The sequence below is a fragment of the Nomascus leucogenys genome, chromosome 22a, assembly GCF_006542625.1.
Source record: "Nomascus leucogenys isolate Asia chromosome 22a, Asia_NLE_v1, whole genome shotgun sequence".
Lineage (NCBI taxonomy): Eukaryota > Metazoa > Chordata > Mammalia > Primates > Hylobatidae > Nomascus > Nomascus leucogenys.
The window spans coordinates 3,857,844-3,870,703 of record NC_044402.1 but is presented as its reverse complement, the minus strand read 5'-3'; the positions used below and the strand labels follow the sequence as shown (position 1 = coordinate 3,870,703).

General features: G+C 48.0%; 1 protein-coding gene across 1 annotated transcript in view; it reads left to right on the top strand.

Annotated features, from left to right (window-relative positions):
• Positions 1–12,860, top strand: part of DYNC1H1 (dynein cytoplasmic 1 heavy chain 1) — an 88,642-nt gene that overhangs the window by 52,534 nt on the left and 23,248 nt on the right. Inside the window, exons 35-45 of the mRNA XM_003276164.4 lie at positions 338–565; positions 1,090–1,320; positions 1,580–1,720; positions 1,997–2,230; positions 2,322–2,528; positions 2,616–2,737; positions 3,698–3,863; positions 5,121–5,284; positions 7,879–8,008; positions 12,089–12,222; positions 12,687–12,801. Coding sequence (XP_003276212.1) covers positions 338–565; positions 1,090–1,320; positions 1,580–1,720; positions 1,997–2,230; positions 2,322–2,528; positions 2,616–2,737; positions 3,698–3,863; positions 5,121–5,284; positions 7,879–8,008; positions 12,089–12,222; positions 12,687–12,801 — 1,872 coding nt within the window. The remainder of the gene's footprint in view (positions 1–337; positions 566–1,089; positions 1,321–1,579; positions 1,721–1,996; positions 2,231–2,321; positions 2,529–2,615; positions 2,738–3,697; positions 3,864–5,120; positions 5,285–7,878; positions 8,009–12,088; positions 12,223–12,686; positions 12,802–12,860) is intronic.

The following is a 12,860-nucleotide window of genomic DNA, read 5'->3' as shown; positions in this document are numbered from 1 at the left end:
ACTGTAATGATGTGAGCTGTAGGCGTTTTTTGGTTTTTTTTTTAAATAAGTGCAGAAAAAAATTTTTTGAGACAGGTTTTCACTGTCACCCAGGCTGGAGTGCAGTGGCATGATCGTGGCTCACTGCAACCTCCACCTCCCAGGCTCAAGTGATTCTTCTGCCCCAGCCTCCCAAGTAGCTGCAATTACAGGCACACGCCACCATGCCCAGCTACTTTCTGTATAGGAAAATTAAGTTTTAAGTCACCCTTTCAGTGTGTATATAGGTAAAAGAATCTTAATGTCCAGGTTTGTTCCAAACCTATGTCATTAAATCTGCTTAATGTTTTCTTTCAAGGTGAGAATAATGTTTGAGGTACAGGACTTGAAATACGCAACCTTGGCCACAGTGTCGCGCTGCGGCATGGTCTGGTTCAGTGAGGATGTGCTGAGCACCGACATGATCTTCAACAACTTCCTGGCCAGGCTGCGCAGCATCCCGCTGGATGAAGGGGAGGATGAGGCACAGCGGCGGCGCAAGGGCAAAGAGGATGAGGGGGAGGAGGCTGCTTCCCCCATGCTGCAGGTACGCCCAGGTGGGACCCACATATCATGACGTGAGGGTGCTAGGATGTTCAGATATGATCTCGCTGTGTTGCCCAGGCTGGTCTTGAACCCCTGGGCCCAAGCAGTCCACCTGCCTTGGCCTCTCAAAGTGCTGGGATTATAGGTGTGAGTCACTGTACCCAGCCAAGTTTTGTGTAATCAATGTTGTCTTCTGCCAGCTTAAACAAGGAAGCCCAGCTGTAGCAGCTACAAATGTTAAAAGTTATGTATTGGAAAATTTAAAGAATTCTTTTCATTATCTTACTTTTCTCTACAAATTGATGAAAGACTGCTGTTTTCCATGTTCAGTGGGAAAACCAAAGTTCCTGGGAAGCAGGGTTTTTGAGAACCACCAGGGTGAAGGAAAATGAAGATTGGTCATTGAAGCTTCATCCAAAATTAGTTTTTCAAGGTCGTATGACCTTCTCCGGGGACCAGGTTAGAATCGATGAAACTCGCCTGCCTTTTGAAAGATAGTTAAGTATCACTCATTCCACTTTCTAGATCCAAAGAGATGCAGCTACAATCATGCAACCGTACTTCACGTCCAACGGCCTGGTCACCAAGGCGCTAGAGCACGCCTTCCAGCTGGAGCACATCATGGACCTAACACGCCTGCGCTGCCTGGGCTCGCTCTTCTCCATGCTGCACCAGGCCTGCCGCAACGTGGCGCAGTATAACGCCAACCATCCCGACTTCCCCATGCAGATCGAGCAGCTGGAGCGCTACATTCAGGTCAGGGGGCATCAGGGGCTTTCCAGAGCTCACCACTGCGCCAGACCACAGGTCTGAGGACCTCTGAAATGCTGCACCTGTGTGGATGTGCACTGTCTCCTAGGCGAGGGCAAAGCCTTCGTTGAGGGGCTAGGAAAGGTGCAATGGGTGTCTGTGATGCAAGAAGACTGGGAACCACTGTCTTTAGGTTAACTTTGCTGTGTCTTTCTTTTGTTGTTGAAATTTTATAAAAATCAAAGTTTAATTCCTTTTTTAATAGCGATATCTGGTTTATGCCATACTCTGGTCCCTGTCTGGAGACAGCCGGCTAAAAATGAGAGCAGAGCTGGGTGAATACATCAGAAGAATCACGACCGTGCCTCTGCCCACTGCGCCCAACATACCCATTATCGATTATGAGGTGAGCATGCAGTTACAGCCCGTGTTTCTGATGCTTGTCTTGTTGATTTAACTCATCCTGGAACAACCTGACCATGGACCTTGACTTCGTCTTTTCATTTTATTCCATTTCATAGAAGGACTTTATCCTTTTAGTTCCATGTGTTAGCAAAGAATGCAGATTAACCTGACCAATTGCTTCCTTATTCTGAAAGTTCAAGTTTGTGTTCAGGTAAACAAACCTCGTGAGGAGGCACCTTGGTTCCAGCCGGACTCACACTTCCATCTGTGTGTGTAGGTGTCCATCAGTGGAGAGTGGTCTCCGTGGCAGGCCAAGGTGCCTCAGATTGAAGTGGAGACGCACAAGGTGGCAGCCCCTGATGTCGTCGTGCCAACACTGGACACAGTCCGCCACGAAGCCCTCTTGTACACTTGGCTGGCCGAGCACAAGCCCCTGGTCTTGTGTGGCCCTCCTGGGTCTGGCAAGACCATGACACTCTTCAGCGCCCTCCGGGCCTTGCCTGACATGGAGGTAAAGAGGCCAGGAGGTGGACAGCAGACCTTTTGGTGTTGAGCATGGGGTTGGTCTTACAGTGTCATGGTTTTGTATCTTCCCTCCAAAGGTGGTGGGTCTCAACTTCTCCAGTGCTACTACTCCAGAGCTGCTTCTGAAGACTTTTGATCACTACTGTGAGTACAGGCGCACGCCTAACGGAGTTGTTTTGGCTCCTGTTCAACTTGGAAAGTGGCTGGTGTTGTTCTGTGATGAAATCAACTTGCCAGATATGGATAAATACGGGACCCAGAGGGTCATATCCTTCATCAGACAGGTTTGTTTCTATCCACAAGGCCCTTCCTGCCCACAATGTTTCTTGTTCACGTTTTGCTCCTAATGTGGTACCTGTCCCTTCCTTCAGATGGTGGAGCACGGAGGCTTTTACCGTACCTCAGATCAAACGTGGGTGAAGCTGGAGAGAATCCAGTTTGTTGGAGCTTGTAATCCCCCCACAGACCCTGGAAGAAAGCCCCTCTCACACAGGTAAAACAGCTCGGTATACCGCTCTGCTTCACACACACACAGCTCCAGGGTGGCTGTAAACACAGCACCACAAAAACCTGGTTTTGATAATAAAGATAACAATACTGCTTATTGTGGGTTCCTCTTGGGTTACTTCTCTGCGTTGTAATGCCAGGAAAACATGTTAAAAATAAAAGCATTGGCCGGGCGCGGTGGCTCACGCCTGTAATCCCAGCACTTTGGGAGGCCGAGGCGGGCGGATCATGTGGTCAGGAGATCGAGACCATCCTGGCTAACACAGTGAAACCCCATCTCTACTAAAAAATACAAAAACAAAATTAAGGCCGGGCGTGGTGGCTTACGCTTGTAATCCCAGCACTTTGGGAGGCCGAGATGGGCAGATCACAAGGTCAGGAGATTGAAACCATCCTGGCTAATAACGGTGAAACCCCATCTCTACTAAAAATACAAAAAATTAGCCGGGCATGGTGGTGGGCACCTGTAGTCCCAGCTACTTGGGAGGCTGAGGCAGCAGAATGGCGTGAACCTGGGAGGTGGAGCTTGCAGTGAGCCGAGATCACGCCACTACACTGCAGCCTGGGCGACAGAGCGAGACTCTGTCTCAAAAAAATAAATAAATAAATAAAATAAAATAAAATGAAATAAAAGCATTGATCTCTTGGTAGTGATGAACTGCTCCAGACTCATCTGTAGAGCCAAGATGAGGCTGAAATAAGCCTTGGTTACTTTTTCATCTTTGCTGGTTTCTTTTTCAAGTGTTTTCCATCGACTGTTGTGTGTCAGACCCCAAGCCTGGGCAGTGTGTGTGTGATCTCAGCTAACACTGATGTCAAGTCTGCATAGCTGGGTTAGGAAGTGACCTCCAGACAGGGCCCTGGACAGGGCGACTCCACTGGCACACTGCCCCTTCCTTGGAGCCACTGTCAGGGAGGGGCACTGAGCTGGGCTGTCTGTGCACAGGTTCCTGCGTCATGTGCCTGTCGTGTATGTGGATTACCCGGGCCCCGCCTCCCTCACACAGATCTACGGCACCTTCAACCGCGCCATGCTGAGGCTCATTCCATCCCTGCGGACATATGCAGAGCCGCTCACTGCTGCCATGGTGGAGTTCTACACCATGTCTCAGGTACGCAGAGTTTCTTTGCTCTTCCAGAAATTGTTTTCCTCACATAATTAAGGCACTCTATTGGCCAGGTGTGGTGGTTCACACCTGTAATCCCAGCATTTTGGGAGGCTGAGGTGGGTGGATCCTTTGAGCCCAGGAGTTTGGGACCAGTGTGGACAACATGGCAAAACCCTGTCTCTCCAAAAAATAGGTGGGCGTGGTGGTGCATGCTTGTAGTCTCAGCTTCCCAGGAGGCTGAGGTGGGAGAGTTGCTTGAACCTGGAGGCAGAGCTTACGGTGAGCCGTGATTGTGCCACTGCACCAGCCTGGGTGACAGAGTGAGACTCTATCTCAAAATAAAATGAGAACTTTATTGAAATAAAGATTGGACTTTATTCAGAGATGTTATTGAGCCGAGAGACTTTCTCCAAGGTCTGTCATCAAAGTCACTTTTCTATGCAGGTGCTAAGCCTGCTGACATTTCCATGCTTAATCATTATCCTATGCGTGTGTATGTATGTGTATATGATGAAAATAGAGCTGTACAGTTTCTAAATGTATATAAAGGCTGCATATCTGCCAGACTGCTCTCAAGATGGTTGGACCAGCTATGCTCCCACCAGCAGCACCCACTTCCCTGTATTCTGCAACATTTAAAAAATAGTCATTAACAAAAACGTCTTTGCCCATTTGGTGAGAAGTGACTCTCGTTGCTATTTGCATTTCTCTGTTGAGCCTCCCATGGAGCCACTGGCTGCGGGGGATGAGTGGGAGCCGCCGACTGCCCTGCTGTGTCTCCCTCACTCTTCATGCTTTGGGACAGCTTGCTTGTCATAGGTGGCAGATGCTTTTTCCCAGTATTTAATTTGCTTTTAATTTTAAGTATTTTCAGAAGGATTTTTTTGTAGTTTCATTGTTTAAATATTTAAATCGTTAAATATAATGTATTTCAGCATAAAGTGAGCAGCTTGAATCTAACTTTGTTCTGGACAGTTATCCAATTGTTCCAACATTGTTTACTCATTTGGAGACGGAGTCTCGCTCTGTCACCAAGGCTGGAGTGCAGTGGCACAGTCTCCGCTCACTGCAACCTCCGCCTCCTGGGTTCAAGCGATTCTTCTGCCTCAGCCTCCCTAGTAGCTGGGACTACAGGCACCCACCACCATGTCCAACTATCTTCTTAAATATTTCAGGGCCTAGGTTCTTTAATGTAAACATGTTTTGCCATATTTTCCCTTTTGATCACTTCTCTGTGTCTTATTTTTGTCATTCCCGTAGGAGAGATTCACCCAGGATACACAACCTCACTATATCTATTCACCCCGTGAAATGACTAGGTGGGTGAGAGGCATCTTTGAAGCGCTGAGACCTCTGGAGACCCTGCCTGTTGAAGGCCTCATTCGGATTTGGGCACATGAAGCTCTGCGTCTCTTCCAAGACCGGTAAGGGAAGCCAAGGATCCAGTTGGTCCCATTCTCCCCTGCTCTGAGTTCTTAACAGCTGTCGAAGCTGGGGTCTTTGCAGGGGTGGCCTGCCTAAGTTAGAGCCAGGTGGTGCCAGTGGTGGAAGGAGCAGAGTCAGCCAGGGCAGCCTCCCATCTGGACACTGGTCACAGTTGCCCCAGGGTAACAAAGTCACAGGGCACTGAATGCACCGGCTGGCCCACCACTGTCTGCTTACGCAAGGCACTTTCATAAACCTTGTGGCCGTGAACAGGGTACTTTTTTAAAAAGATGTATCATAGAAGTCAAAAAACGGGGCACTTTAATAAACCTTTTAAACTGTCAGGTGGGACCACACAAGGTAGCAGCTGCCTGTGATAACCTTACCAGAGCACGGGTTCACTGCTGAGTTAAAAGGTCTCCCTACAACTGCCCACTGTGCATGCTCTGTAACCACCACCCTTCTTCCTGATTCTCAGTCTGTGTTCTCATCAAAGGCTTTGCAGCTGCAGCTCTGGGGCACTGGTTTTCACTTTTACCTGTTGCCCACTTGGATCAATTCTTGTAAGTTTTGAGTTTTTCTAGTTAAGTGACCAATACTTAAGGGGAAAAATTGCTAACGGATGACTGATCGGCATCAACTGTGGAAGGTTTTGTGGTTTGAATTGCAGTAAGATGACTTGGCAGATGGTTCCCTCCAGACCAAGAAATGCTTAAGTGTTTGGCAGCTGTGCCTCTGGACCAGGTGGCATCCTGCAGTTTTTCCTGTCATTACTGTACAAGGAGTCTCAGAATACCGCCTAGTTGTAATCACTGGCTTTCCAACCCGAGTCCTTGGCGTTCTTGGGCAACACCAGGTACATTACTGAGAGCCACTGTAAGAGATGAGCAGGCAAGGCAGAGTGCAGGGCGTGTTGGCCGTGGCAGCCCTGTTTTTATTTCTTATTGGAGTTCTGCTGCTTTTTAAACAGTCTTTCGTTATTGTTGCTACGTCACCTACCTTCACTCTCCCCTTTTCAATTAAAAAAAAATTGGCTGGGCATAGTGGTTCACACCTATAATCCCAGCACTTTGGGAGGTCGAGGCAGGAGGATCATTGAGCTCAGGAGTTCAAGGCCAGCCTGAACAACATAGTGAGACCCCCATCTCTACAAAAAAATAAAAAATTAGCCAGGTGTGGTGGCATGTACCTGTAGTCCCAGCTACTTGGGAGGCTGAGACAGGAAGATCGATTGAGCCTGGGAGGCTGCAGCTACAGTGAGCCATAATCGTGCCACTGCACTCAGCCTGAGTGACAGAGCAAGAGCCTGTCTCCCACAATGTAGCTTTCACAGATTTCTAATACCACAGAGAATTTTGTTTAAATTCAAATGTAGCAACAGCAGTTGTGCTTACAAATTCAGATTGGCTTCAGTAAGTATATACCTGCCTTCACTAGACCCTCACCTGGTAGCCTGCATAGGAGATCTTACAGTCAGCTTCTCAAAAGGTCCTCACACAGCAGCGCAGTCAGTCTCACCTGCTTGCCTTGTAGTAAGTCTTACACCTCTAAAACTACACGCATCACAGTTCCCATTTCTTTTTTTTGAGACAGAGTCTCGCTTTGTCACCCAGGCTAGAGTGCAGTGGCATGATCTCAGCTCACTGCAACCTCCGTCTCCTGGGTTCAAAGCAATTCTTGTGCCCTAGCCCCCAGAGTAGCTGGGATTACAGACATGTGCCACCACGCCTGGCTGATTTTTATATTTTTAGTAGAGACAGGGTTTCACCACATTGGCCAGGCTAGTCTTGAACTCCTGACTTAAAGTGGTCCGCCTGCCTCTGCCCTCCCGGAGTGCTGGGATTACAGCTCGAGACCAGCATGGCGAAACCCCATCTCTACTAAAAATACAAACATTAGCTGGGCATGGTAGCACATGCCTGTAATCCCAGCTACTCAGGAGGCTGAGGCAGGAGAATCGCTTGGACTTGGGAAGCAGAGGTTGCCGTGAGCCAAGATCGCACCACTGCACTTCAGCCTGGGCAACAGAGTGAGACTCTGTAAGTAAGTAAGTAAGATCGCGCCATTGCACTTCAGCCTGTTGCCAGGCTGTAAGTACGTAAGTAAGTAAGAGTGAGACTCTGGGCCAGGCGGGCGGATCACGAGGTCAGGAGATTGAGACCATCCTGGCTAACATGCTGAAACCCTGTCTCTACTAAAAATACAAAAAATTAGCCAGGTGTGGTGGCAGCCACCTGTAGTCCCAGCTACTCGGGAGAGAGGCAGGAGAACGGTGTGAACCCGGGAGGCGGAGCTTGCAGTAAGCCAAGATAGCGCCACTGCACCCCAGCCTTGGCGACAGAGAGAGACTCCGTCTCAGGAAAAAAAAAAAAAAAAAAAAAGTGAGACTCTGTGAGTAAGTAAGTAAATAAATAAAATTTCAGGTTGCCTAAGCTGTCATGAGTTCAGCTTTTAGGTTTGTCCATGCATAGTAAAGGAAGATGTGTGGTAAAGACTGACTGCATCCTCTGGAAGAGCCCACAGCACCCACAAACATGATGCTTCTTCACCGTGCCCTCTAGTTACCCAAATGCACATGCTGCTCTCCCCACAGACTCGTAGAGGATGAGGAGAGGCGTTGGACTGATGAGAACATCGACACGGTTGCTCTGAAGCACTTCCCTAACATCGACAGAGAGAAGGCAATGAGCCGACCCATCTTGTACAGCAACTGGCTGTCAAAGGTAGCAAACTCGCATCATTTCAGACATACTTCTTTTTCTGCCATCCCTTTCTAACTCTTAATGAATTCTAACGAATTATCTTCTACTCAAAAATATCTTTAGGCCGAGTATGGTGTCTCACACCTGTAATCCCAGCACTTTGGGAAGCTGAGGCAGGAGGATCACTTGATCCCAGGAGTTTGAGACCAGCCTGGGCAACATAGTAAGACCCTACCTCTACAAAAAAATTTGAAAATTTAGCCAGGCAAGGTAACTCACGCCTATGGTCCCAGCAACTTGGGAGGCTTGAGCCCAGGAAGTCACAGTGAGCTGTGGTCATGCCACCATACTGCAGCCTGGGTAAAAGAGCAAAACTCTGTTTCAAAAAATACTTTAAAAAACAAAATATCGGCCGGGCGCGGTGGCTCATGCCTGTAATCCCAGCACTTTGGGAGGCTGAGGCCACCGGTGGATCACCTGAGGTCGGGAGTTCGAGACCACCCTGACCTACATGGAGAAACCCCGTCTCTACTAAAAATACAAAATTAGCTGGGCATGGTGACGCATGTCTGTAATCCCAGCTATTTAGAAGGCTGAGGCAGGAGAATCTTCTGAACCAGGGAGGCAGAGGTTGCGGTGAGCTGAGATCACGCCATGGCACTCCAGCCTCGGCAACAAGAGCGAAACTCTGTCTCAAAAAAAAAAAAAAAAAAAATACAGCGAGGTGCAGTGGCACACGCCTGTAATCCCAGCACTTTGGGAGGCCAAGGCAGGCAGATCACTTGAGGTCAGGAGTTCGAGACCAGCCTGGACAACATGCTGAAACTCCATCTCTACTAAAAAGACAAAAATTAGCCAGGCATGGTGGCATGTGCCTGTAATCCCAGCTACTGAGGAGTCTGAGAATCGCTTGAACCCGGGAGGCAGAGGTTGCAGTGAGCCAAGGTCATGCCACTGCACTCCAGCCTGGGCAACAGAGCGAGATTCCGTCTCAAAAAATAACAATAAAAAAGAATAAAAACTTAAAAAGAGTCCAGCTTGGGTGACAAAGTGAGACCTTACCTCAAAAAAACACTTAAAAAACAAGAAAAATCTCTCTGTCCTAAAGTGCACTATAAAATAGGCTGCGGTTACAGCAGTGATGTGCTACGGGTTTGCAGTCGCTGATACTTTAGGGCAGGAACTCCCAGGAGTGTGGCTGGCTGGCTGCTGTTGGGGTTCTGACTTCTGTGTGAGGGTCGAGCCATTGGATTTCCAGCCTGTAGAAGGTGTTGCTTCAGCGGGTTTGCAGTGAAAGAAAACTTTGCTTCACAAATTTGTTTTCACATTCCTCACACTGAAAATAGGACAATTGTGAATAACTTGTGTGAAAATGTTTCATATGCTAAAATGCTAGCTGGAGTTCACCTCTCCAGAATAGGTGTGAGTTGTCCTTTTTCTCTGAAAAGGATGAGGACGTTTACTGAGTTACAGTCTTGACATGCATTTCATTGAGTAGCCCCAGGTGATAGACATGAGTAAGAGCTTCTTTTAGGGAGCTTCCATTCCAGTGGAGGAAAGAGCGGGACAGAGGGAGGTAACTCAGGCTGGGAAGAGATTTCTGGGAGAATGACCCTTGCATTGGTCTTCGTGTGTTTAGGTCTTCTGAATGGCTTTCAGTGAAGTTCAGCTTTCTCTAGAAAGGTTCACCACGTCAGGGAGGGCATACAAGGCAGAGGGCCTGATAGGAGCTGGGAGTAGTAAGGTGGGTGTGTTCAATATTGGTAGAATTTTCTATATATTTTAAGACTCTAGGTACCCATTCTTTTTCATTTATAGGAAACGTCTCCCTCTGGCTTATCTTTTTTTTACTCTTTTTTTTTGTTTTGGAGACGGAGTCTCACTCAGTCGCCCAGGCTGGAGTGCAGTGGCGTGATCTCGGCTCACTGCAAGCTCCGCCTCCCAGGTTCACGCCCTTCTCCTGCCTCAGCCTCCCGAGTAGCTGGGACTACAGGCGCTCGCCACCACGCCTGGCTAATTTTTTTGTGTTTTTAGTAGAGACGGGGTTTCGCCATGTTAGCCAGGATGGTCTCGATCTCCCGACCTCGTGATCCACCCCTCTCGGCCTCCCAAAGTGCTGGGATTACAGGCGTGAGTCACCGCCTTTTTTTTACTCTTTATAAGGTCTTTATAAGCCTTTTTTTACTCTTTATAAGGTCTTTGGAAGAACAAACTTCTTAAAGATGCATCTTTCAGGCTGGGCACAGTGGCTCACGCCTGTAATCCCAGCACTTTGGGAGGCCAAGGTGGGGGGATCACCTGAGGTCAGGAGTTCGAGACCAGCCTGCCCAACATGGTGAAACCCCGTCTCGCCGAGGCAGGTGGATCACGAGGTCAGGAGTTCGAGACCAGCCTTACCAACATGGTGAAACCCCATCTCTACTAAAAATACAAAAATCAGCCAGGCGTGGTGGCGCATGCCTGTAATCTTGGTACTCAGGAGGCTGAGGCGGGAGACTCACTTGAACCTGGAAGGCGGAGGTTTCAGTGAGCCAAGATCGCGCCATTGCCCTCTAGCCTGGGCAACAGAGGGAGACTCCATCTCAAAAAAAAAAAAAAAAAAAATACAAAAATGTGCCAGGCATGGTGGCATGTACCTGTAGTCCCAGCTACTTGAGAGGCAGGAGAATCACTTGAACCCAAGAGACGGAGGTTGCAGTGACCCGAGATCAGGCCGCTGCACTCTAGCCTGGGTGACAGAGTGAGACCCTGTCTCAAGGGAAAAAAAAAAAAAAGGATGTATCTTTGAAACCCTTAATCACATCTCTAATTGAGTTTGCGTATAGAGTGAGCAGCGGGTCCATGTTCAGTTATTTCCTTGTGGACACCCGTTATCCCAGTAAAGTTTATTAAATAATAATTTACTCTTCAGTATCAGTCTGTCGTCATAGTTTCCCTGTGTGCATAGGTATCTGTTGCGCGCTGTGCTAAAACCACGTGGTCCTGATTATGGTAATAAGTCTGTTTAATAGGGCAGGCCCAGGCCAGGTGCGGTGGCTCATGCCTGTAATCCCAGCACTTTGGGAGGCCGAGACAGGCAGATCACAAGGTTAAGAGATCAAGACCATCCTGGCCAACATGGTGAAACCCCATCTCTACTAAAAATACAAAAATTACCTGGGCGTGGTGGCGCATGCCTGTAGTCCCAGCTACTTGGGAGGCTGAGGCAGGAGAATTGCTTGAACCCAGGAGGCGGAGGTTGCAGTGAGCTGAGATCACGCCACTGCACTCCAGCCTGGTGACACAGCGAGGCTACTCTCAAAAAAAAAACAAACAAACAAACAAACAAAAAAAACAGGGTAGGCCCTCACACCTGGTTCTTTTTTAGAGGGATCTTTCCTGTTCCAAATGAAATACAGAATTGGCTTGTCAGGTTGCACCAGGACAATAAGCACCTCCCACCACTGAGATTTTGATTGGGATTACATTGAACTTATGGATGAGTTTGATGGAACTGGCATTTTTATAGTAGAGTGTTTTTCCCTCCGTGATCATGGTGTGTCTCTTCATGTATTGAGGTCATCTTCATTGCCTTTTGGTGAAGTTCAGTTTTCTCTATAAAAGTGTTGCCGGGCGCGGTGGCTCAAGCCTGTAATCCCAGCACTTTGGGAGGCCGAGGCAGGCGGATCACAAGGTCAGGGGATCGAGACCATCCTGGCTAACACGGTGAAACGCCGGCTCTAGTAAAAAATACAAAAAATTAGCCGGGCGTGGTGGCGGGCGCCTGTAGTCCCAGCTACTCGGGAGGCTGAGGCAGGAGAATGGCGTGAACCCGGGAGGCGGAGCTTGCAGTGAGCCGAGATGGCGCCACTGCACTCCAGCCTGGGGGACAGAGAAAGACTCCATCTCAAAAAAATAAATAAATAAATAAAAAGTGTTTCATGTTTTTAGATCCATTCCTAATGAATTTATATTTTTTCGCTATGTTGTAAATGATACCCTTTTTGTTGCATTTTTCAACAGTTTCTTCATGGTATGTGGAAATACAGTTGACTTTGGTCTAATAGTTATTAACTATCTAATAGTTTCTAAGTAATTTGGGTATTACCTTTTTTTCTATAGGATTACATCCCAGTAGACCAAGAAGAGTTAAGAGATTACGTCAAAGCTAGGCTGAAGGTCTTTTATGAAGAAGAACTTGATGTTCCGCTGGTCCTGTTTAATGAAGTGCTAGACCACGTGCTGAGGATTGACAGGTGGGCTTTTTTGTTGTTACAGCCCCACCTCTCGCCTAAGCTGCTCTTGAGTAAGTGCGTGTGCCGGGTCACGCCAGGCCTCCTGCTGTCCTACCACCTCCACCTCAGCCTTCTCCACCAAGCAGCTTCCCCCTTCTCTTCTTTCTAAGTCCAGCTTAACCATCCTCAGTTCATCCTAAGCAGAACTCCATTCTTCCTCCCCCAGCACTGCATACCTGCCATGATTATGGCCCTTTGACCTTCTGCTGGAATTGCATTAGTCTCTCATGTCAGTCTAGAGGACAGGACCGTGTCTTACTGGTCTTTGCATTTCTCTTGGACTTCACAAATAACAGTTGCTCAGCAAATGTTTAATATCAAGTTCAAGTTAAAACATGTCCAAAATACTGTAGACACTAGATATGAGTCAAAAGGGGAATGAGGCATTATAAGTCTTAACATTGATAGTTCTCATAATGTTTCAGAATATTCCGTCAACCTCAAGGCCACTTGCTTCTGATTGGTGTTAGTGGAGCAGGAAAAACTACCCTGTCTCGTTTCGTCGCCTGGATGAACGGTTTGAGTGTGTACCAGATTAAGGTGCGTCTGGTCGGTGGCCTCTTAATCCCAGCAACAGATTCTTGATATGTGTGCAGAGC